The sequence below is a fragment of the Rana temporaria genome, chromosome 13 (genome assembly GCF_905171775.1).
Source record: "Rana temporaria chromosome 13, aRanTem1.1, whole genome shotgun sequence".
NCBI classification, from domain to species: Eukaryota; Metazoa; Chordata; class Amphibia; order Anura; family Ranidae; genus Rana; species Rana temporaria.
Window position 1 is genome coordinate 105,861,900 of NC_053501.1, and position 25,234 is coordinate 105,887,133.

At 44.4% G+C, this 25,234-nt stretch overlaps 1 protein-coding gene across 1 annotated transcript; it reads right to left on the minus strand.

Moving 5' to 3' along the window:
* Positions 1-24,855, minus strand: DCST2 (DC-STAMP domain containing 2). The gene is made up of 14 exons (XM_040332022.1): positions 24,429-24,855; positions 19,537-19,716; positions 17,690-17,791; positions 17,137-17,355; positions 14,458-14,523; positions 14,005-14,218; positions 12,194-12,351; positions 9,177-9,341; positions 8,895-9,083; positions 7,598-7,752; positions 6,027-6,154; positions 5,717-5,938; positions 4,190-4,414; positions 1-177 (listed from the first exon to the last, which is right to left on the minus strand). Exons 1-14 carry the CDS (start codon positions 24,853-24,855, stop codon positions 51-53), a joined length of 2,577 nt encoding a protein of 858 aa, XP_040187956.1. The 3' UTR covers positions 1-50.
* Positions 24,856-25,234: the final 379 nt, after the last annotated feature.

Sequence of the window (25,234 nt, forward strand, 5' to 3'; positions counted from 1 at the left end):
CTTCATCACGCTGGCCCATATCCCATCTCCAGGTGTCCGATCCTATTCCTTTAGCCAGGGCCTAAGCTGCCCCGGTGAAAGAGATCTGGAGGCTCTCTGTATTCTTCTGGAGCTGGCCAGTCTTCCCTCTCTGAATCGCTGCTCTCCGATCTGTCCTGGTACTCGTAGTCTGTGACTCTGTAGTAAGAAAAGTAAAAATGTGAAATTAGTAATGGCCCCCCCAAATGTAAAATGTGAAATTAGTAATGGCCCCCCCCCCCAAATTATTTTTAGACAATACTCTATACCGGGCGTCACTAAATGGCGGACCGCGGTCCGGTTCCGGCCCCAGTGGCCATTCTACCCGGACCGCAGCCTCGCCTGTGTGTCTCTATGGCCGGCTCGCCCGCCTGCCGATGCCGCTATATACACAGCATGGCAGGCGCAGCAGGTCTGTGCCGTCTCTGCACTCCCCCCTCCCCACACTGCCTGTCTGCCTTATTCACACAAACTTGAATCACGACCGCGCTGGACAATGGGCGGGACTTTTTAAGTTAAAAAGTGGGTGATTGGTTGCTAGGCAGCGGGTCGGTCCCAGCAACAAATCACTCGCTTTTAATGGGAAAGGTCCCGCCCATTGTCCAGAGCGGCCACGCTCCATGTCCTGTGTGAATAAGGTAGGTTTTCTGTGGGGAGGGGGAGTGTTGTGCTGTACAGGACAGGACAGGGGTTTACTATTGAGAGGATTGTGATGGGGGGGAGTCAGTCTGCGATGGGGGGGGGGTCTGTAATTGTAGGGAGGGGGTTGTTCAGTCTGTGATGGGGGGGGTCTGTGAATTTGGGGGGTCCGTCTGATTGGTGGGTCAGTCTGTGATAGGGGGTCTGATTTGGGAGGGTCAGTCTGTGATAGGGAGATCTGTGATTGTGGGGGGTTCAGTCTAAGATGGGGTGTTCTGTGATTGTGGGTGGGGGGGGTTCAGTTTGTAATTGGGGGGGGGGTGTGAAGTCTGATTTGGGGGGTCAGTCTGTGATAGGAGGTCTGTGATTTGGGGGGGTCAGTCTGTGATTGGTGGGTCAGTCTGTGATGGGGGGGATCTGTGATTGTGGGGGGGATCAGTCTATGATAGTAGGGTCTGTGATTGGGGGGGTTCAGTCTGTGATTGGGGGGGGGGGTCAGTCTGTGATGGGGTGGTCTGTGAATTTGGGGGGTCAGTCTGTGATTGGTGGGTCAGTCTGTTATAAGGGGGTCTGATTTGGGGGGTCAGTCTGTGATGGGGGGGGGGATCTGCGTTTGTGGGGGGTTCAGTCTGTGATGGGGTGTTCTGCGATTGTGGGGGGTTCCGTTTGTAATTGGGGGGGGGGATCAGTCTGATGTGGGGTCTGATTTGGGGGGGTTGTGATTGTGGGGGGTTCAGTCTGTGATGGGGTGGTCTGTGATTGTGGGGGGTTCCGTTTGTAATTGGGGGGGGGGGATCAGTCTGATGTGGGGTCTGATTTGGGGGGGTTGTGATTGTGGGGGGTTCAGTCTGTGATGGGGTGGTCTGTGATTGTGGGGGGTCCATCTGTGATTGGGGGGGTCCATCTGTGATTGGGGGGATCAGTCTGTGATAGGGGGTCTGTGATTTGGGGGATCTGATTTGGGGGGTCAGTCTGTGATTGGGGGGTTCATCTGTGATTGTGGGGAATCAGTCTGTGCTGGGGTGTCCATCTGTGATTGGGGGGGGGGGAAATCGGTATGTGATGGGGGTCTGTGATTTGGGGGGGTCAGTCTAGGATGGGAGATCTGTGATTTGGGGGGTCAGTCTGTAATGGGGGGTTTGTGATGAGGCAGGGGGATGTGATGTAAGGGGGGGGGCTGAGGACACTGATGTAAAAGGGGTTCTATGATTTCTGCACTGGCAAAGGTCAGGTTTTCTATGTGTCCTGTTCACATTGAAACAGCGCCCCTGCGTGCTGAGCAGTGTGGTGCAAAATGCATTCTGTTTAATTTCTATGCACCGCAACTGATCTGTGCTGCATAAAAATGAAAGAAATGTATTTTGAGATTTTTATGTCGATTTCGATGGTGTGTGGGTCTTAAAGGTGTGTGCATGTGTGTGGTGGGGGGGCGCTGTGAAGTGGAGGATATCATGTGGCGTCATAGCACCAATATGACATTCGGACCTCCGCTGGAAGAATTTTTTTCCGACCGGACCCCCGTGAATTTTAATTCACTACCCCTGCTCTATACCAAGCTTTCTCAACCAGGGGTCCTTCAGATGGAAGACCCCCGCTCAGTGAGCAACGGCAGATTGATCTTCCACCCACCCATCAAAATTTCAAGGGTTCCTCTGGGGTAAAAACATTGAGAAAGGCTACTATGTACTACCGTATTTTCCGGCGTATAAGACGACTTTCTGGATGCAAAAACATGCATCCAAAGTCGGGGGTCGTCTTATACGCCGGGTACGGTCTCCGTGCTCACTTTTTTTTTTTTCAGCGGTGACAGTCTCCGTGCTGCGAGCGTCAATGATTTAAAAGACGCTCCTTCTCCTCAGAGTGTTCTGTAATAGGAGGAACACAAATCTTCCCAGCAGCGCCTCTGTTCTGTGTTCCTCCTATCACAGATGCCTTCTCATAATCGGACGAGATGAGAAGACGTCCGTGATAGGCGGAAAACAGAACAGAGGCGCTGCTGGGAAAATTTGTGTTCCGCCTATCACAGGACAGTCTGAAGAGAAGGCGCGGCTTTCAAATCATTGACGCTCGCAGCACGGAGACTGTCACCGCCTGCAAAAAAGTGAGTGTTTGCGGTGATTGCACTGGGGGGCAACAAGTTCAGGCACAGTGGGGGCAAGTGATGGCACAGAGAGGGGGCAAGTGATGGCACAGAGAGGGGGCAAGTGATGGCACAGAGATGGGGCAAGTGATGGCACAGAGATGGGGCAAGTGATGGCACAGAGAGGGGGCAAGTGATGGCACAGTGAGCAAGTGATGGCACAGAGAGGGGGCAAGTGATGGCACAGAGATAGGGTGACCACATTTCCAAACTACCATTCAGGGACACCCTCCCTTACCAAAAATCAGCTTGTGCTCTAACGAATCACAGCACAGTGATTGGACACAAGAGGCGGGATTTATGATTTCTCCAATCACAAGCAGGGGGCGGGATTGTGTTCCTCCAGGCTTTCCCGGCCAGGACAAGTACTGTCAGTGAGTAAAGCGGTTATGTGGCAGCCTTTTTTGGGGGCACCAGATTGGCCCGAGGGGTGGCTGTGTCAGTTTCATTCCGGGACACTGGATTGTCCTGGAATGAATGTGCCCGGGACAGACCTGCAAAATCCGGGACTTTCCCGGGTAATCCGGGACACGTGGTCATCCTACACAGAGAGGGGCAAGTGATGACACAGTGAGGGGGCAAGTGATGACACAGTGAGGGGGCAAGTGATGACACAGTGAGGGGGCAAGTGAGGGGGCAAGTGATGGCACTGTGAGGGGCAAGTGATGGCACAGTGAGGGGCAAGTGATGGCACAGTGAGGGGCAAGTGATGGCACAGTGAGGGGCAAGTGATGGCACAGTGAGGGGCAAGTGATGGTACAGTAAGGGGCATGTAATGTAATGGCACAGTGAGGAATGTAATGTAATGGCACAGTGAGATTTGAAAAAGCCTGTTTCTGTCAGCGGTTCTGGCTACCCCTTAGCTTCCAGAAAGACTAGTAAGAAGGGGGTAGTCTTATACAGTGAGTATATCCCAAAACCAAAAATGTTCCTGGAAAATTAGGGGGTCGTCTTATACGCCCAGTCGTCTTATACGCCGGAAAATACGGTAACTATAGGACTAATTTTTAATAGATAAAAGACTGCTCTATTAGATATACATACTATGTACCAAGCTTTTTCAACCTGGGTTCCTCCAGAGGTTGTCAATATACCCCCGAGCAGTGAGCAGTGGCAGAATAATCTTTCACCCGCTCATCAAAATTATTTCAAGGGTTCCTCTGGGGAGTAAAAAGTTGAAAATTGGTACGATGTGACTCATTTATTTTTACAAAGCTGCTCTATAAGATATTTCTCAACCAGAGGAGCAATAAAAAGTGGCACATTGATCCCCCCCCCCAAATAGATTATTTAAAGGATTCCCTTGGGGATAAAAGATTGAGAAAGTTTACTATATACTATATGACGATTTTTTTTCCCCAAGGTTGCTCTAGAAGATAAAGAGATACATACTCAGACTCTGAGCTAGACCTGTGTTCACTGAAGCCTGAGCTTTCCCCATCACTGTCCTGCTGCCGGGCCGCGACGTATTTTTGGACAATTTCTGTCTCCAATCCCCGTCTTCTAACGATGTGTCTCAGGCGCTTCTTCAGGGCTCCCTTCATCTTCCTCTTCTCGGCCCTCTTTCCCTTCAATTGCTTCATCGCCTCGATCCACAGTTCAAGCTGCTCATCACGGCTGAGGAGAAAAAAATATGGAGAAAATGTAAGTATTAAAAAAAAAAGAACTTCCATTCATGCTTTAACCACTTCCAGACCTGCGCACGACGATGTACGTCCTCTTTTTAAAGATGGATAACTCGGTAACGGCAGCAGCTGCTGCCACAACCGAGGTATCCATCTTTAGTGTGCGCGGTCCGGTACACGATAACGGCGGTCTCCGCGGCAAATTCGCCGCGAGATCGCCGTTATCAGTGGCGGGAGAGGGGCCTCCCGCCGCTCTCCCGCGCCCTCCGCCGCTTACCGGAGCCGTCGGTAGCGGCGGAGGAGATCGGGTGCGTTCGGCTGCTGACTGGGGACGAGACTGAAGGAAAAATCTCCTTCGCCTGTCCCCATAGCTCTGCTGGGCGGAAGTGACGTCAAAACGTCAGTCCCGCCCAGCGTCTTAAAGAAACATTTTTTTTTTGTCATTTGAAAAAATGACAGTTTCAATTTATTTTTTTCTTGCATTTTAGTCTAAATATGAGATCTGAGGTCTTTTTGACCCCAGATCTCATATTTAAGAGGACCTGTCATGCTTTTTTCTATTACAAGGGATGTTTACATTCCTTATAATAGGAATAAAAGTGATCAAATTATTATTATTTTTTTTTCAGTGTAAAAAGTAATAAAATAAATAAAAATAAATAAGAAAACAAAAAAAAAATGTTTTAAAGTGCCCCGTCCCGACGAGCTCGCGCGCAGAAGCGAACGCATACGCGAGTAGCGCCCGCATATGAAAACGGTGTTCAAATCACACAAGTGAGGTATCGCCGCGATCGTTAGAGCGAGAGCAATAATTCTAGCCCTAGAGCTACTCTGTAGCTCAAAAAATGCAACCTATAGAATTTTTTAAACGTCACCTATCGAGATTTTTAAGGGTAAAAGTTTGACACCATGCCACGAGCGGGCGCAATTTTTAAGCGTGACATGTTGGGTATCATTTTACTCGACGTAACATTATCTTTCACAATATATAAAAAAATTGGGCCGAATTTATTTTGTCTTATTTTTTAATTCAAAAAAGTGAATTTTTTCCAAAAAAAATGCGCTTGTAAGACCGCTGCGCAAATACGGTGTGACAAAAAGTATTGCAATGACCGCCATTTTATTCTCTAGGGTGTTGGAAAAAAATATATATAATGTTTGGGGGTTTTAAGTAATTTTCGAGCAGAAAAAACTGTTTTAGTCTTGCAAACACCAAATCTGAAAAACACCTAAGTTCTGGAAGTGGTTAATAATGTCAGATGTGCGAAGAAAAAGAATGACAAAAAAAACTTACAGTTCCTCGTCGATGTCCTCTTTGTAGGCCAATGGACCCATACAGATGAGGCAGATGTTGTGTAGGATCTCAAAGCAGTTCTTGCAGTATAAACCTTTGCAGCTGGTGGTCATGCATTCCACAAACTGATCACTGGTGGCCGGCGTGGTCATTTTGGCACACGACATGCAGTACCGTTCCGTGGTTCCAAAAAGCTTGGTAAGGAAGCTAAATCCAGGAATCCTATAGACAGAAGAACATGTTAGTCACATTCACTAACTGGCATGGCAATATATTAAAGTTCCATAGCGGTACAAGAAATTGGACTTACTGTGCTGCAAGGACCATCAGGACGTTGGAGTGGCCGTCTGCTGAATTCATCCGTATGCTCTTCTTCAAAGATGTTTCCAGGTTCATCCTTTTGGTCAGCAGGTTGTTGAACAGAAAGCATAACCGTTCCTAAAAGAATAAAAATGCTAGTTAATAAAAGTGAACTCTAGACAAGACTAAATATAAAGCCTGAAGCGGTTTCAAAGTTTCTCACTTGGAGACCTTAAGACCCCTTTCACACCGGGGTGCTTTGCAGGCACTATAACACTAAAAATAGTGGCCCAGATTCAGGTAGCAATTGTGCCTGCGTAACTGATTCAGAGAACTCGTTACGCCGACTGCAGCCTAAAATCTGCGTGGCATAAGGCTCTTATGCCACGCAGATTTTAGGCTGCATTCTAGCGATGACCGCTAGGGGGCGCTCCCATTGTGGTCAGCGTATAGTATGCAAATTGCATACTAACACCGATTCACAACGTTGCGCGAGCCCTGCGTACGCAAATTACGTAGTTTGCGTACGTCGGGTTTCGCGTAAGGTTACACATCCTAATAGCAGGCGCAGCCAATGCTATAGGATACCCGGCGTTCCCGCGTTGCGACGTTCGAATTTTACGTCGTTTGCGTAAGTGAATCGTGAATGGCGCTGGACGCCATTCACGTTCACTTTGAAGCAAATGACGTCCTTGCGACTTCATTAGCCGCAATGCACGTCGGGAAAGTTTCCCGACGGAGCATGCGCTGTACGCTCGGCGCGGGAGCGGGCCTAATTTAAATGATTGCCGCCCCCGGCGGGATCATTTACATTGCGCGCGCTTACGCCGGGCAATTTTGCCGGCGCGCCCTCGCAATTTACGGAGCTACTGCTCCGTGAATCGAGGGCAGGGCAAATTATTTGCGGGGGCGTAGGGCAAAATCGTTGCCCTGTGCCTCCGCAAATAAAGCGCAACTCGTACCTGAATCTGGGCCAGTGAATGCAAAGTGCTCTGAAACAGCGGCTGCTGTCTTTCCAGTGTGAAAGTCCAGAGGGCTTTCGCACTGGAGCGGTGCGCTAGCAGGATGGTAAAAAAAAAGTTCTGCTCGCAGCATCTTTGGAGCGGTGAAGGAGCGGTGTGTTTACCGCTCCTGCCCATTAAAATCAATGGGTACCGCGGCTATACCACCGTCTAAGCGCCTCTGCAGAGGCGCTTTTGTGGTGGTTTTAACCCTTTATCGGCTGCTAGCGGGGGTGTAAAAGCGGCCCGCTAGCGCCGAATAGCGCAGCGAAATTGACGGTAAAGCGCCGACGCACCCACCGCCGCAGTGTGAAGGAGCCTACGGGTAACATCACTTCCTTAGCAGGATGACAACGCTAAGCTGCTGCCTCGCAATTAGCAGAAGTGTTGTCACCCTGCCAATGGACCACTTGGCTGCATATGGGTTCTATCAGATAGGAAGCCCAACAGCCAACTGGAAGAGCTTGCACGGCAGGCTGACAACACTGGCGCTAATATACACAATAAATAGCAGGACTGCTTTTTAGTCCTTTGCCTTGGACACTGCTGAAGTCATAGACGGAAAATATGGAAAACTTACCTGCTCCCGTTGTGGAAAGTACCACGCGCAAACACACCTTTTCAGCCTGTGGATGTAGACTCCCATGGCCGACGAGAAGAAGGCGAAAATGTACAAGCCAGCTGTGAATAGAGAATAGAAAAGAGAACAAAGAGGGTTAGTCATACTTATGTTTTCTAAGAAACCATGGTGATTGGTTTATATTAGAGGTAGAACAACTTATCCCCCCAGACCAGCAATTCCCAACCAGGGTTCCTCCGGTGGTTGCTTGAGATTACTTGATCCGTGGCTAATTGACCCCCCCCCCCCCTTTCATGGTTCGTAGTTCAGGGCCAACATCACATGGCACAACCAAGACACTGGTGCTCTTTTTATCTAGGGGGCATTTAGACCACTACTGTAAAGGTATTCTTCCTACTGGCCATTGATGTAAAGGGGCATTTCCCCCCATTGATTACCAGTAAATTGGTTTTAGTAGGGGTTCCCCTAAGACTTAAACTATTTCAAGGGTTCCTCAGGGATAGAAAAAGCTGCTCTAGATGATAAAAACCCTAGTGTAGCAATTAAAGGCGTCTCCTCCAGAATCCATGGGCCAGATTCACAGCCAGGCGGCGCAGCGTAACGTAACCGATTTAGGTTACACCGCCGCAAATCTTCTGGCTAAGTGCCCGATCCACAAAGCACTTACCTGGAAATTTGCGGCGGTGTATCCTAAATCCGTCCGGCGCAAGGCGGGCCAATTCAAATGGGGGCGAGTCCCATTTAAATTAGGCGCGCTCCCGCGCCAGACGTACTGCGCATGCTCCCGTCGCAAATTTCCCGACGTGCTTTGTGCGAAGTTACGACGCGCCAACGTTTTGTGAATCGCGACGGGTAAAAAAGACTTGCGCCGGGAAAAAAAAAATTTAAAAAAAAAAATTGAAAGCGACGCAGGAAAGACGGGTATACTTTTACATGGTGTAGTAAGTTTACACTTTGTAAAAGGTGCCCTATCTTTGCGACGGCAAACTAACACTTGCGGCGACGTAACGACGGGAAAAAATTCCGTGGATCGCCGTAACGGCTAATTTGCATACCCGACGCTGGTTTACGACGCAAAAACCCCCCAGCGGCGGCCGCGGTACTGCATCCTAAGATCCGACAGTGTAAAACTATTACACCTGTCGGATCTTAGGGATATCTATGCGTAACTGATTCTATGAATCAGTCGCATAGATAGAAACAGGGATACGACGGCGTATCAGCAGATACGCCGTCGTATCCCTTTTGTGAATCTGGCCCCATGTCTCTAGGACCTTGTCGGAAAACAGTAACATACCAATCATAAGATATACGTAGTAATTCGGCTCCGAAGGTACAGGGATACAATCCTTGGAGATCACAGTGTAGTTTTTTTGCCCGATGGCATCCAGCGCGTCCGCCAGCTTGGCAAGGATGCTATTTATAAAGCCGCTTCCTGTAATATTGAGTCTAAGAGTATACGGTGCTGGTGAAGAAAGAAGAAATAGGAGTCATTATTGTCATATTGCCATTCATACAATGATTATGTGTTCAGTTCAGGATGAACATCTCTTGTACAGGAGATGTTGGGGATACTTACCTTTCACGACGAGGTCTCCATTCAGGACAGAAGAAATCGCTGCTATGCACCAGTACACAAAATAGTCGGCTGCGATAATAAAAGAGACGAGTAACTGGCTCTGAAATACGTTGAAGATTTCAAAGGTATATCCCTTTCTCTCCTTTCTTGTCAATTTGAAGTCCACTGCAAAGTAGAACAGAAAAATAAAAATGAGTGACGTTATATCATGATAAACTTCTTATAACTACATAAAAAAAAAAATCCATTTTGAATGAAGAAGGGAAGGGTTTTATTCTCTGTCAGATTATTTTTGCCATCTTTGTCCTATTTGAGAGATTTTTCTTCACTTCCTGTTTTCTAGACACAGCAGGAAGTGAGAGGAAATGTCTCCAAAGTGGCACATTGCCATGGGGCACATCTGGTGTTACCCCCCCATTAGTAGATGTACCCTCCTATTACTGTTCTCATGACAAATTAGAGTTTTAGATCTTCTCAGAATTTTAGATCTGCTCTTACTATCAGTCCAGGTGAGAATAGTCAGTAGGGCAGGTAGAGAAGGTAAAACTCCATAGAAGGGAAACAGAAAGCAAAAATAATCCTGGCAGGGGATCAAACCTTGAATCTGAAGACCTGACTTAAAGTGGAAGTAAACCCTCTGATCGTTTCCAGCCAAGGAAGCTGCCATCTTGGTTTAACCACTTCATTACTGGGCACTTAAACCCCCTTCGTGCCCAGACCAATTTTCAGCTTTCAGCGCTGACGCATTTTGAATGACAATTGCGCGGTCATACAACACTGTACCCAAATTATATTTTTATCATTTTTTTCCCACAAATAGAGCTTTCTTTTGGTGGTATTTGATCACCGCTGCGATTTTTATTTTTTGCGCTATAAACATAAAAAAAACAGAAAATTAAAAAAAAAAACACAATATTTTTTACTTGTTGTTATAATATCCCAATTTTTTTAAAAAAAATAAAAATGTCCCTCGGTTTAGACCGATACGTATTCTTCTACATATTTTTGTTAAAAAAAAAAATCGCAATAAGCGTATATTGATTGGTTTGCGCAAAAGTTATAGCGCCTACAAAATAGGGGATAGATTTATGTTTTTTTTTTTTTTTTACTAGTAATGGCTGCGATTTGCGATTTTTTTGTCAGGCCTGCGATATTGCGGCGGACGTATCGGACACTTTTGACACAATTTTGGGACCATTCACATTTAATACAGCGATCAGTGCTATAAAAATGCACTAATCACTGTATAAATGTGACTGGCAGTGAAGGGGTTAACACTAGGGGGTGAGGCAGGGGTTAAATGTATTCCCTCATTGTGTTCTTACTGTGTGGGGGGAGCATACTTGCCAACATTATTTAAAAATTTCCAGGGACACTTTGCAGCACAGCTATTAATTAACCATTTAACCCCCGGACCATATTGCTGCCCAAAGACCAGAGGACTTTTTGCGATTCGGGACTGCGCCGCTTTAACTGACAATTGCGCGGTCGTGCGACGTGGCTCCCAAACAAAATTGGCGTCCTTTTTTTCCCACAAATAGAGCTTTCTTTTGGTGGTATTTGATCACCTCTGCGGTTTTTATTTTTTGCGCTATAAACAAAAATAGAGCGACAATTTAAAAAAAAAATAATATTTTTTACTTTTTGCTATAATAAATATCCCCCAAAAATATATAAAAAAACATTTTTTTTCCTCAGTTTAGGCCGATACGTATTCGTCTACATATTTTTCGTAAAAAAAAATCGCAATAAGCGTTTATTGATTGGTTTGCGCAAAAGTTATAGCGTTTACAAAATAGGGGGTATTTTTATGGTATTTTTATTAATATATTTTTTTACTAGTAATGGCGGCGATCAGCGATTTGTTTTCGGTACTGCGACATTATGGCGGACACTTCGGACACTTTTGACACATTTTTGGGACCATTGGCATTTTTATAGCGATCCGTGCTATAAAAATGCATTGGATTACTATAAAAATGCCACTGGCAGTGAAGGGGTTAACACTAGGGGGCGGGGAAGGGGTTAAGTATGCCTGGGTGTGTTCTTACTGTGGGGGGGGGTGGCCTCACTAGGGGGAAACACTGATCCTCTGTTCATACATTGTATGAACAGAAAATCAGCATTTCCCCCGCTGACAGGACCGGGAGCTGTGTGTTTACACACACAGCTCCCGGTCCCCGCTCTGTAACGAGCGATCGCGTGTGCCCGGCGGCGATCGCGCCCGCCGGGCACACGCACTCGCACTCGCCCAGAAGAGCCGACCTGCCGCCGTATAATGACGGTGCGCGGTCGGCTAGTGGTTAATTACCACACTGACTTCTCGGAAGCTCCACCCACTCCGCATAATCTTCGCCTGGCGAACATTATGCGTAGTGGGTGGAGCTTCGGGGGAAGTGAGTGTGGTAATTAATTAATAGCTGTGCTGCAAAGTGTCCCAGGACAAATGTTGGCAACTATGGGGGAGGGGACTGACTGGGGGAGGTGACCAATGCTGTGTCCCTATGTAAAGGGACACAGATCGGTCTCCTCTCTCCCTGACAGCACGTGGAGCTCTGTGTTTACACGCAGAGCTCCACATGCCTGTTGTCAACGACGATCGCGGGTGTCTGGCGGACATTACGGCCGCCAGGCACTCGCATCGACTCCCGAGCTATGCGCTGGGGAAATTGTTTCCCCGCTGCGCGCCCCCCGCGGCGCGCACAGGGAATGACAACAATAGGACGTCTAAAGACGTCCACTCGGCACTTGAGAGCCGCGCTGTGGACGTCTTTCGTCTATAGCGCAGCCCTCTAGTGGTTAATCTACAACGGCCATGATGTTGCACATGTGATCAGTTTCGACACCAGCCATTGGATGCTTTGACAGTTTGGTTGAGAGCACAACCAATGGGAGTGTTACCTTTCCGGCACATGCCGGAAAGGTAACTGTTTTATGGATGGTTCACTTCCGCTTTAATTTAGAGATGGGTAAGATGTATGGTCAGAGGCCAGTGTATTAAGACTACGCATGCTTACTTGGTCGGACGAGCCCGTAAGATTCTGTCTCGGAGAGTGGCAGAAGACTTGTCAATCCTTGCTTGATTCTTCTTGCATCCATACGAATGAATTCCCGCGTAATATAAATGTTGTCATAGTTGTCATCGCTGGCATAACTTCGAAGATAAGAGAGAGCCCTGAAAAAAAAAGAATAAGGAAGGCAAGGGTTACAAATGGTATACACAGGACATGGTCAATCTCTAAGGCTGCATTCACACTGTAGCATCGCACTTTGATGGTGTTTGGGCGCCTTCGAGACAGTCAAGCATTTCCATTCATATCTATGTGATTTAATTATTAGTTGTTAATTATTATTATTTATTTATTGTAGTTGAGCAGAAGAACGCTCAAAAACACACGACAGAATGTGCTAAAGCGCTCAAAAACCTGCCATTTAAGCGTTTACATGCACTTTTATGTATTTTATCAATGAATTATTACTATTTATTTTTATGTCATTATAATATTTTAACAGAAAACCCCCCCAAACCCACTATCAAAATTTGCTAAAACACTCAAAAATGTGCAACACAAGAGTTTCCATGCATTTCTATGGAACATAAAAAAATGCTTTAAAATCGCACCAATCTGCCCAATTTGATCTACAAGAAGAGCCCCAGAACTTTTTTAAGCTTCAGGCGTTTGGCTTCAGGTGACTTGCAGTGGAGATGTGAAGAATCTCCATAGAGAGTATTGTTTTGTTTTTTTCTCCTCCAGCATTTTGGAGCTGCGAGCTTTAAAGCGCTGAGGTCAGTGGCGGTGCGTCCATAAGAGTGCATGGGCGCCACCCCCTCTCTCCAGCCAGCCCCCCTCTGTGTAGAATGGATAGATTCATGCATTGCATGAATCTATTCCATGGCAGCTTTTATACAACCCCTTTTCAGGCAACCGGACCCTTTTTAGGCAACCATAATCATACAGCTGTTGGCTCTAATAGGCTTCAAAAAAGATGAACTGCGAGCTTTGCTAAATTGCAAATTTGCTTTGCCAACGCTGAGCCACCTCTCAGCCAATCAGGAGGTGCGGATCTAATACCAGTCACCTGATTGGCTGAAGGCACAGCAACAGAACGAAAGACCGGGATACCAGAGAGCCATGGAGGACTCAGGGACACGCCACCGTCACCTGCTACATGTCCCACAGCTCACCGTCGTCACCTGCCACCAGGATGGGGTAAGTATGTGCCAGTCAGACGCCAAGCGGGGGGTCACAGAGGCTACATATGATGGGCACAGTGGCTGCATATGATGGCCACAGTGGCTGCATATGATGGCCACAGTGGCTGCAATTGATGGCCACAGTTGCTGCATTTGATGAGGCACAGTGGCTACATTTGATGAGGCACAGTGGCTGCAATTGATGAGCCACAGTGGCTACATTTGATGAGCCACAGTGGCTGCAATTGATGGCCACAGTGGCTGCAATTGATGGCCACAGTGGCTGCAATTGATGGCCACAGTGGCTGCAATTGATGGCCACAGTGGCTGCATTTGATGAGGCACAGTGGCTGCAATTGATGGCCACAGTGGCTACATTTGATGAGGCACAGTGGCTGCATTTGATGAGGCACAGTGGCTGCAAACAGTGAGGCTGCAACTGATGTTTTTTTTCCAGAATTTTTCAGTTAATTTTTGGGGGAGCTCAAACTTCGAGCACCAGCGGCCACTAAAGCTGTTGAGGAGCTAAAAGTCCCAGGTGGTAGCTTGTAGGCCCTTAAGAGTTGAAGCGTTAGGACAAAGATAGCCCATTACTTAAAAAAAAAAAAAAAAAGGAAAATAAATGGTACTTACTTAAAGTAGGTGAAGATGGCAATAATGAAGACGGAGTAGGAAAACAGTTGAAAGATCTCCCGGTAAGGATCGAGATCCGCCTTTACTTCCTCCATGATGTCACGAGCAATGGTGAATATGCTCTTGCTAGAGTTGACCGTTCCACCAAGTTCGTAGTTGATGGTCATATTGTAATCAAATTTATTCTTAAGATCTTGCAACACCGACATGATAGCTGCAAGAAGAGAAACAAGGTTAGAGATTTATTGCCGATTCTTTTACAGCTTTACAAAAATATTAAAGGCTAAGTGCACCTTTTACAAACCAGGGGGAAGAACCACCACACTCCTTTACGGGGTGGATGGTTTGGGTGTGGAGGGGTCCATTTGTAGTATGTTACATCCTAAATATGGGTGTAACGTGGTCCAAAAGATGGAGTTAGCCTTTAATTTTGAGAAATGTTGTCATACTTACGAGCTTTGAAGTTCTTCTGTATATATTCTCCTACGTAGGTCGGTATGATACAGATGATTTGGATAACTGTAAAAGAAAAAAGAGAAAGCATAAAGATTAGAGACAAGTCATAATAAGATCAATGTAACTCTTCATGAACAGGTTACCTAGGACTTCCGTTACCAGGGGATATGGTGTGTTTTCCCATACCAACTAACCAAGGCAAGTTTGATGGGTCAGATGAATTGGCATATTTTCTCCAAGACTAAGGTTATCAGGGTATATGGTGGGTTTTCTCCATACCAACCAAGGCAAGTTTGATGGGTCGGATGAATATTTTCTCCATGACTTTGGTTATCAGGGGATGTGGTGTGTTTTTCCCATACCAACCAACCAAGGTAAGTTTTATGGGTCAGATGAATTGGCATATTTTCTCCAAGACTTCGGTTATCAGGGTATATGGTGGGTTTTCTCCATACCAACCAAGGCAAGTTTGATGGGTCGGATGAATATTTTCTCCAAGACTTCGGTTATCAGGGTATATGGTGGGTTTTCTCCATACCAACCAAGGCAAGTTTGATGGGTCGGATGAATATTTTCTCCAAGACTTTGGTTATCAGGGGATGTGGTGTGTTTTTTCCATACCAACTAACCAAGGCAAGTTTGATGGGTCAGATGAATTGGCATATTTTCTCCAAGACTTCGGTTATCAGGGTATATGGTGGGTTTTCTCCATACCAACCAAGGCAAGTTTGATGGGTCAGATGAATTGGCATATTTTCTCCAAGACTTCGGTTATCAGGGTATATGGTGGGTTTTCTCCATACCAACCAAGGCAAGTTTGATGGGTCGGATGAATATTTTCTCCATGACTTTGGTTATCAGGGGATGTGGTGTGTTTTTCCCATACCAACCAACCAAGGTAAGTTTTATGGGTCAGATGAATTGGCATATTTTCTCCAAGACTTCGGTTATCAGGGTATATGGTGGGTTTTCTCCATACCAACCAAGAGAAGTTTGATGGGTCGGATGAATAGTTTCTCCAAGACTTCGGTTATCAGGGTATATGGTGGGTTTTCTCCATACCAACCAAGGCAAGTTTGATGGGTCGGATGAATATTTTCTCCAAGACTTTGGTTATCAGGGGATGTGGTGTGTTTTTTCCATACCAACTAACCAAGGCAAGTTTGATGGGTCAGATGAATTGGCATATTTTCTCCAAGACTTCGGTTATCAGGGTATATGGTGGGTTTTCTCCATACCAACCAAGGCAAGTTTGATGGGTCGGATGAATATTTTCTCCATGACTTTGGTTATCAGGGTATATGGTGGGTTTTCTCCATACCAACCAAGGCAAGTTTGATGGGTCGGATGAATATTTTCTCCAAGACTTTGGTTATCAGGGGATGTGGTGTGTTTTCTCCATACCAACCAAGGCAAGTTTGATGGGTCGGATGAATTGGCATATTTTCTCCAAGACTTCGGTTATCAGGGTATATGGTGGGTTTTCTCCATACCAACCAAGGCAAGTTTGATGGGTCGGATGAATATTTTCTCCAAGACTTTGGTTATCAGGGGATGTGGTGTGTTTTCTCCATACCAACCAAGGCAAGTTTGATGGGTCGGATGAATATTTTCTCCAAGACTTTGGTTATCAGGGGATGTGGTGTGTTTTTCCCATACCAACCAACCAAGGTAAGTTTTATGGGTCAGATGAATTGGCATATTTTCTCCAAGACTTTGGTTATCAGGGTATATGGTGGGTTTTCTCCATACCAACCAAGGCAAGTTTGTTTGATGGGTCAGATGAATATTTTCTCCAAGACTTTGGTTATCAGGGGATGTGGTGGGTTTTCTCCATACCAACCAAGGCAAGTTTGATGCGTTGAAACAATTAGTCTTGTTTCTCCAAGAGTTCAGTTATCAGGGTATTTGGTAGGTTTTCCCCATACCAACCACCCAACCAACCAACCAACCAAGGCAAGTTTGATGGGTCAGATTAATTAGCCATACCAACCAACCAACGAAGGTAAGTTTGATGAGTCGGATGAATTAGCCTTCTTTGTCCAAGGCCCCTTTCACACTGGGGCGGTGGGTGTGTTGGCTGTAAAGCGCCGCTATCTTTAGCGGTGCTTTACTGTCAATTTTAAGGGAGCTATTCGGCCACTAGCGGGCGCTTTTACCCCCCCACTAGCGGCCGAATAAGAGTTAAAACTACTGCAGAGCGCCTCTGCAGAGTCGCTGTGCCGGCGGTATAGCGGCGGTGCCCATTGATTTCAATGGGCAGAAGTGGTGGAGGAGCGGTATACACACTGCTCCTTCACCGCCCCAAAGATGCTGCTAGCAGGACTTTTATTACCGTCTTGCTAGCGCACCGCTCAAGTGTGAAAGCCCTTAGGGACTTTCACATTGGAAAGACAGCAGCGGCTGTTTGAGGTCGTTTTGCAGGCGCTATTTTTAGCGTTATAGTGCCTGCAAAGCGCCCCAGTGTGAAAGGGGGTCCAAGAGACAAGTTTCAAGTGGAATTTCTTGGAAGATCTCATGAGGCATGAAATGTGCCAGTTCATGAAGGATTACACATCCCCTTTCATCCATTGTTACATTCGATTTTCAATCAGAAGCAAAATGACGGACCTGAAAGGGAACTTGGCCATTGCTCTGACAGCCAAGTTCTAATTTTTTACACAAAAACATACTTACTTTTGGCCACGTGGCATACCCATGAGACGGTATCTACAAATTCGCAAAGAAAGCCGGCTCCTCTGTCATAGCAATCTTCCTTGGCATCCGTAAATATCTTGGCGCACTTCTTATATGGGTTCAAAAGCTCTTCGTTGCAGATGTTTCCGATGCTGTGAATGAAGGACCACATGTGGCCGAGCGTCTTTCCTACAAGAAAGAAAGAAATCAGAGTTAGACCTGGATGTCATCTACATGAATGGACAGTAAAAAAAAAAAGCCCCCCTCCCAGCCCCATCCACCTCTTCTGGTCTTGTAATTGAGGTGAAATAACCCTTTAAGGAAAGGGGTAAAAACAAATTCTTGGTGCTATATTTATGAAGCATTGAAGGTGACATTAGCTGCATGTGTTTTTAATGACAGCCAATGGGAATGTCACATTAAATGCTTTATAAATATGCCCCCCCCCCCCCCCCCCCCATAATAGACAAATCTAGCGATATCTGATGGGTTTTTTCCTCTACTTGAGGAGCCCCATCTACTTACCAACCCCGAAGCTGAAATTGTGACTTACCAATCACTTTCATCTGTGCTTTGATTCTTTGAAAAAAATTCTTGGCTTTTCCGGCGACATTCTTTACTTTGCCCGCCATTTCTTGCAGGAAATTCAAAACCCCTGCAGGAGAGAAGAAGAAACATGTTAGAGGTTTATAATGCTGCATTGTATGAGTCCAATTCACAAAACTTCCACATTCTATCTATGTATCTATCTCTCTATCCCTCCCATATCTATCTATCTATCTATCTATCTATCTATCTATCTATCTATCTATCTATCTATCTCTCTATCCCTCCCATATCTATCTATCTATCTATCTATCTATCTATCTATCTATCTATCTATCTATCTCTCTATCCCTCCCATATCTATCTATCTATCTATCTATCTATCTATCTATCTATTCTATATCTCTATCTATCTATTCTATCTATTCTATATCTCTATCTATCTATCTATCTATCCCATATCTATCTATCTATCTATCTATCTATCTATCCCATATCTATCTATCTATCTATCCATCCAATATCTATCTATCTATCTATCTATCTATCTATATATCTATCTATCCCATATCTATCTATCTATCTATCTATCTATCTATCTATCTATCTATCTATCTATCCCTCCCTCCCATATCTATCTATCTATCCCATATCTATCTATCTATCTATCTATCTATCTATCTATCTATCTATCTATCTATCCCATATCTATCTATCTATCTATCTATCCCATATCTATCTATCTATCTATCTATCTATCCCATATCTATCTATCTATCTATCTATCCCATATCTATCTATCTATCTATCTATCTATCTATCTATCTATCTATCTATCTATCTATCTATCCCATATCTATCTATCTATCTATCTATCTATCTATCTATCTATCTATCTATCCCTCCCTCCCATATATATCTATCTATCCCATATCTATCTATCTATCTATCTATCTATCTATCTATCTATCTATCTATCTATCCCATATCTATCTATCTATCTATCTATCCCATATCTATCTATCTATATATCTATCCCATATCTATCTATCTATCTATCTATCTATCTATCTATCTATCTATCTATCCCATATCTATCTATCTATCTATCTATCTATCTATCTATCTATCTATCTATCTATCTATCTATCTATCTATCCCATATCTATCTATCCCATATCTATCTATCCCATATCTATCTATCTATCTATCTATCTATCTATCTATCTATCTATCTATCTATCTATCTATCTATCTATCTATCTATCCCTCCCATATCTATCTATCCATCCCATATCTAGCTATCTATCCCATATTTATCTATCTATCTATCGATCTATCTATCCCATATCTATCTATCTATCCATCCCATATCTATCTATCTATATATCCATCCCATATCTATCTATCTATCCCTCCCATATCTATCTATCCATCCCATATCTAGCTATCTATCCCATATCTATCTATCCCTCCCTCCCATATCTATCTACCTATCCCATATCTATCTATCTATCTATCTATCTATCTATCTATCTATCTATCCCATATCTATCTATCTATCCATCTATCTCATATCTATCTATCTATCTATCTATCTATCTATCTATCTATCCCATATCTATCTATCTATCCCATATCTATCTTATCTATATATCCCATATCTATCTATCTATCTATCTATCTATCTATCTATCTATCTATCTATCTATCTATCCCATATCTATCTATCTATCTATCTATCTATCTATCCCATATCTATCTATCCCATATCTATCTATCCCATATCTATCTATCCATATCTATTTATCTAAGGGCCACATTAATTCTATTCCCTGCTGCCATGTTACTTACTCATTAGCGGTTCCTTGACGCGCTCCACGATCTCCAAGGTCTGATTCATGACCACTTGCACACCGCAGGCGCTGGAATTTATGACTCGCTGAAAGTTCTCCGTGATGTTGGCTGCTGGTCCGTTCATGGCCAGGGAAAGGATGATGATCAGGGTGATGACCCTTGCGTATCCTAAAAGAGAGAGAGAATTTTTTTTAAATTAATATAAAAATACATTTTTTGGAACAAGAACTGTGTCCAGAATTACATGGAACTTCTGTTCTGCATTGGCGGTGTCATTAACCGGCTCACCGATCAGCTCACGCAGATAGATATACTGCAGCAGAATGGCTCTCCTGGGCGAAATCCCGTATATATAAGGCTTCACCAAGGAGTGCCACCGGAGGCACGCGCGTGTGCCCCCGATGCACAGCGGGCACGAGCGCCAGCACAGGGATTTGTGTCAGTAAACACACACACAAATCCCTGAGCTGTCAGAGGAGAGGAGACAGATCGTGTCATCTCGATCTGTCATCTCTCCTAGTTAGCCTCCCAACACACTGAGGGAACACACACTTAACCCCCTTGATCGCCCCCTAGTGTTGACCCCTGCCAGTGACTTTATACAGTAATCAGTGCATTTTTATAGCACTGATCACTCTGTAAATGTCACTGGTCCCAAAAATGTGTCAAAGGTGTCCGATCTGTCTGCCGCAATATTGCTATACCAGTAGAAATCGCAGATCACCACCATTACAAGTGAAAAAAATGATAAAAATGCCATAAATCTTTCTCATAGTTTGTAGATGCGCAAACTAATCAATAAACGCTTATTGTGATATTTTTTTTACCAAAAATATATAGAAGAATATATATTGGCTTAAACTGATGAAGAAATGTGTTTTTTTAACCACTTCCAGACCTGCGCACGACGATGTACGTCCTGTTTTTAAAGATTGATATCTCGGTAACGGCAGCAGCTGCTACCACAACCGAGGTATCGATTTTTAGGGTGCGCGGTCTGGAATCCGATAATGGGGCTTAAAAGTAATAAAATAAATAAAAATAAATAAGAAAACAAAAAAATTCCCGAGAAGCGAACGCATACGCGAGTAGCGCCCGCATATGAAAACGGTGTTCAAATCACACAAGTGAGGTATCGCCGCGATCGTTAGAGCGAGAGCAATAATTGTAGCCCTAGGCCTAAAAATGCAATCTCTAGAATTTTTTAAACATCGCCTATTGAGATTTTTAAGGGTAAAAGTTTGACGCCATGCCACGAGCGGGCGCAATTTTTAAGCGTGACATGTTGGGCATCATTTTACTCGGCGTAACATTATCTTTCACAATATATAAAAAAATTGGGCCAAATTTATTGTTGTCTTATTTTTTAATTCAAAAAAGTGAATTTTTTCCAAAAAAAGTGCGCTTGTAAGACCGCTGCGCAAATACGGTGTGACAAAAAGTATTGGAATGACCACTATTTTATTCTCTAGGGTGTTAGAAAAAAAATATATAATGTTTGGGGGTTTTAAGTAATTTTCTAGCAGAAAAAAATGTTTTAGTCTTGCAAACACCAAATCTGAAAAACACCTAAGGTCTGGAAGTGGTTAAAACATTTTTAGCAAAAAGTTAAAAAATATATATATATATATATATATTTTTTTTTTTTCAAAATAGTCGCTTGTTTAGATCGCAAAAAACAAACAAAAAAAAAAACACAGAAGTGATCAAATACTACCAAAAGAAAGCTCTATTTGTGGGGGGAAAAGGGCCACAGCAAATTTCTTCATTAGTTTAGACCAGGGTTCTACAAACTGACGGCCCTCAAGGTGTTGAAAAACTGCAAGTCCCATGAGGCATTGCAAAGCTGACCGTTACAAGCATGGCTCCTACAGACAGAGGCATGATGGGACTCGTAGTTTCGCAACAGCTGGAGGGCCACCAGTTTGAGACCCTTGCCCTAAAGGATAACTACACCCAAAACAGACGCTGATTGCCATGTAGGGTTGCCACCTTTTCTTTAAGTGAAACCTGAACACTTTAGCGGCGTACGCCAATTTTATTTTTTATAGTATAAACTATACATATATTTTGCTATTAAATAACATTTCTAATCATATAAAGTTAATAACAAGAGTTTCCCTTTTACATCTTCTGAGTCCACAGAGTTCCCCTTTTACATCTGAGTCCACAGAGTTCCCCTTTCAATGTAAGGGGGGACTCTGCAGACTCTGATGCATGGAGAACTCTGGGACTCTTCTAACATAAGGGATGCTCTGAGAACCCTGATTTGCCTTAGTGTACTCAGGAGAGAGAAGGGGGGATACTTCAGTCACAGACAGGGATGGATGGTGAGCTCACTCACCCCTTGGCAGTCAGCACCTCTCATCCAGATGTATCTGAGCCTGCTGGACTTCAAATTTCCAGCCCCCACTTTCCTTTTCTGAGGCACAGCGCCAGGGATTGGGCAGACACAGAGGGGAGGGGCGGGGGGGGAAGAGGAGCAGATCGAGCCCTCTCTCCTCTCCCGTCTGTGTGTGTGTATGGGGGTGGGGGGGGGATTGTTAGTGCTGGCTTTGGGCAGTGTGAAAGAGTGTAACAGACAACTGCAGCCAGCAACCCTGAATAATGTGTCCGGGTTTCAGGCAGTCTAAGGCTGCATTCACACCTCGGCGTACTGAATCGCAGCGTTTTGTCCCGCGAATTGCGGCGGCAAATAGCAGCGTTTTGTACCGCGATTCGCGGCGACAAAACGCCGCGATTGTGAATGCAGCCTCACCCCCTCTATGGAGATGGTTCACATCTCCTATGCCGAACGCCGAAAGACGCCTGAAAAAAAGGTCCAGGACCTTTTTTCAGGCGGCAGGCGGCAGGCGTCCGGCGTTCGGCATGGAGATGTGAACCATCTCCATAGCCGACCATGTAAAATCACCCCTCCAGCGTATGAGGGGCGGCTGCGGCGTCGCGCTTCAGGCGTATATACGCCTAGGTGTGAATGCAGCCTAAAACCTGGACACTTGATTTCCAAACCCAAACTGTCCGGGTGAATCCTGGACAGGTGGATACCCTATTGCCATGTATTTCAATGGCCCTGATTCACACTAGTGTTGAGCAGAATATGCCATATTCGATTTCGCGATATATCTCGAATATATATTCGAATATTCGAGATATATTCGCTAAATTCGAATATTCGTGATATTTTATCGAAATTAAATGATTGCGATTTTTCGCTATTGCGAATGCGAAAATAATTGCGATTTTTTTAATAACTGCGGTAGGAGCACTCTGATTGGCTCAGAATATTCGTGATATTTTATCGAAATATCGCAACATGCGAATGCGATATTTATTGCGCAATTTCGAGAAATGCTGGAGGAGCGCTCTGATTGGCTCAGAATATTCGTGATATTTTATCGAAATATCGCAACATGCGAATGCGATATTTATTGCGCAATTTCGAGAAATGCTGGAGGAGCGCTCTGATTGGCTCAGAATATTCGTGATATTTTACAATACAAAATAATTGCGAATATTCGGCAAATGCGGAAGGAGCACTCTGATTGGCTCAGAATATTCTTGATATTTTACAATACAAAATAATTGCGAATATTCGGCAAATGCAGAAGGAGCACTCTGATTGGCTCAGAATATTCTTGATATTTTACAATACAAAATAATTGCGAATATTCGGCAAATGCGGAAGGAGCACTCTGATTGGCTCAGAATATTCTTGATATTTTACAATAGAAAATAAAAAGTGTTTTGCATTGGTGGTGATTCTTTACTCTATCCATCTGTCACAGCCGTTTGTCAATCAAACACCTTGAAGATTGAACACGTTCATGCTGCATGCTTTGGACTTTTTTTCACTTCACATATCAAAGACATTTTTATGAAAGATTATTTTTCTATTATTGGGACTATATTTCTTTATATATTTGTTTCACTGTGTATTTCACAAGTTATTTGCGCTTGCTTATTTTATAATTTGCCCACATGTCTTGTCACTAGACATATTTTTTATTCTTGTAGAGCGACTCCATTTTCTGTCTTGTATTAAATTATGTTGTATAACATTTTTGAGTTGCTGCTGTATTCTCCCCTTTTTTTAAGGTATGCGCAATTTTTTCCTTCTTACAAAAAAAAATAATATCAAACATACAAATATTCATAACAGAAACATACACAAAGCCCCCCCCCTTTTGCATCAGAGACAATCAGAGTTCTCCTACCACAGTTATCGAAAATTCGCAATCATTTTCGCATTCGCATTAGCGAAAATTCGCAATGTTTTTTTTTTCAATTTGGCAACATAAAAGGATCGCCTCAGCTTAGCTACTCGGCCCAGGGTCTCTAATCATACCAGCAATGCTTTTAGACGTCGATAGGATGTGATCTGTTTTAAAAATCAAATTGAAAAAATGCGAATATTCGGAATTGCGAATATTCACCGCGAAATTCGAAATATAGCGCGATTTCTCGAATATGCTATATTCGAGTCGAATATTCGCAATGCGAATATTCGTGAGCAACACTAATTCACACCACTGCTTCTAACAGAAGTGCAACCTGCTGCATTATGTTCATCCAGAATGCACCAAAATGCACCAGGGTGGACATTGTCCTAATGAAAATAACGTTTTTTTTAAGTGTCAAAATAAAAAAAAATGCACTGGAACGCTTGAAAACGGTCCACAAATCCCACAACCTATTGAAGACTTTAGACCAGGGATATGCAATTAGCGGACCTCCAGCTGTTGCAAAACTACAAGTTCCATCATGCCTCTGCCTCTGGGTGTTATACTTGTGGCTATCAGAGTCTTGCTATGCCTCATGGGACTTGTAGTTCTGCAACAGCTGGAGGTCCGCTAATTGAATATACCTGCTTTAGACTATAAGAAACTCACCAGAGAAGAAATGAGGCCCCATCAAGAAGACGGTGACCCGGATCCGGGTGAAGAAGGGAATGCCCATGCAGAGGAATAAGCCAATGAAGAGGGTGGAGATGATGCAGAAGTTGAAGTTGTAGCTCATGCGGATCAACACCAGATAGAAATAGATGCTGGTGAGGACCATGCCCAGCAGTAAAAATAAAATGCTTTTTAGAAATTCGGCCCACCAGCGCCTCTCCTTCTGCCCTCCAGCTCTCCGGTTGTCGTCGTCGTCGAAATGATCGAGCCCGGTGACCTCAGTGGGGCTCTTCAGATCGGCTGCTCTGGGGCACCAATCCGGGAGGATGTCCCGGTCCAAGATCTCGTCACACCGGAAAGATTTTAAACATGCGCGGAAGCAGGCGCGAACCAGTATGCAGGGGTTGATGTAGGCGCAGACCATACTTAAACACCCCCCCACATACTCACGAGGGCTCTGATAGTTGTCTCTCATTGTATTCGCTTTGGTAAATTACCAATAAAAACGCTAATACAGAAAAAAATCGCTTAAAAACGAAGTACTACTGGATATCACCAGGTACAAATCAGTTACTTCCGCTGAGATTTCCCCAAAAAACTCGAGAATTCAAAAGAATTATGAGAGTGTCACAAAAACACAACCACACTCTTCCAGCTCTAGCACTAACTGACACGAGAGCCTGGAGCTCAGCCTTAAACAGCATCTGTGCTATGATGTCACACCAGTGGGAGGAGCCAATCTCTGCACAGTGAGAGAGAGAGATTCCATGTTGCTATAGCAACAGTGGCAGTTGGAAGCTCAG

Coding starts and splice junctions, on each gene's coding strand:
- DCST2 (XM_040332022.1), bottom strand. CDS start 24,855: ATGGTCTGCGCCTACATCAACCCCTGCATACTGGTTCGCGCCTGCTTC. Junction 17,356..17,689: donor AGCACAGATGAAAGTGATTG/GTAAGTCACAAT, acceptor GATGACATCCAG/GTCTAACTCTGATTTCTTTC. Junction 9,084..9,176: donor TGGAGACCTCGTCGTGAAAG/GTAAGTATCCCC, acceptor AATAATGACTCC/TATTTCTTCTTTCTTCACCA.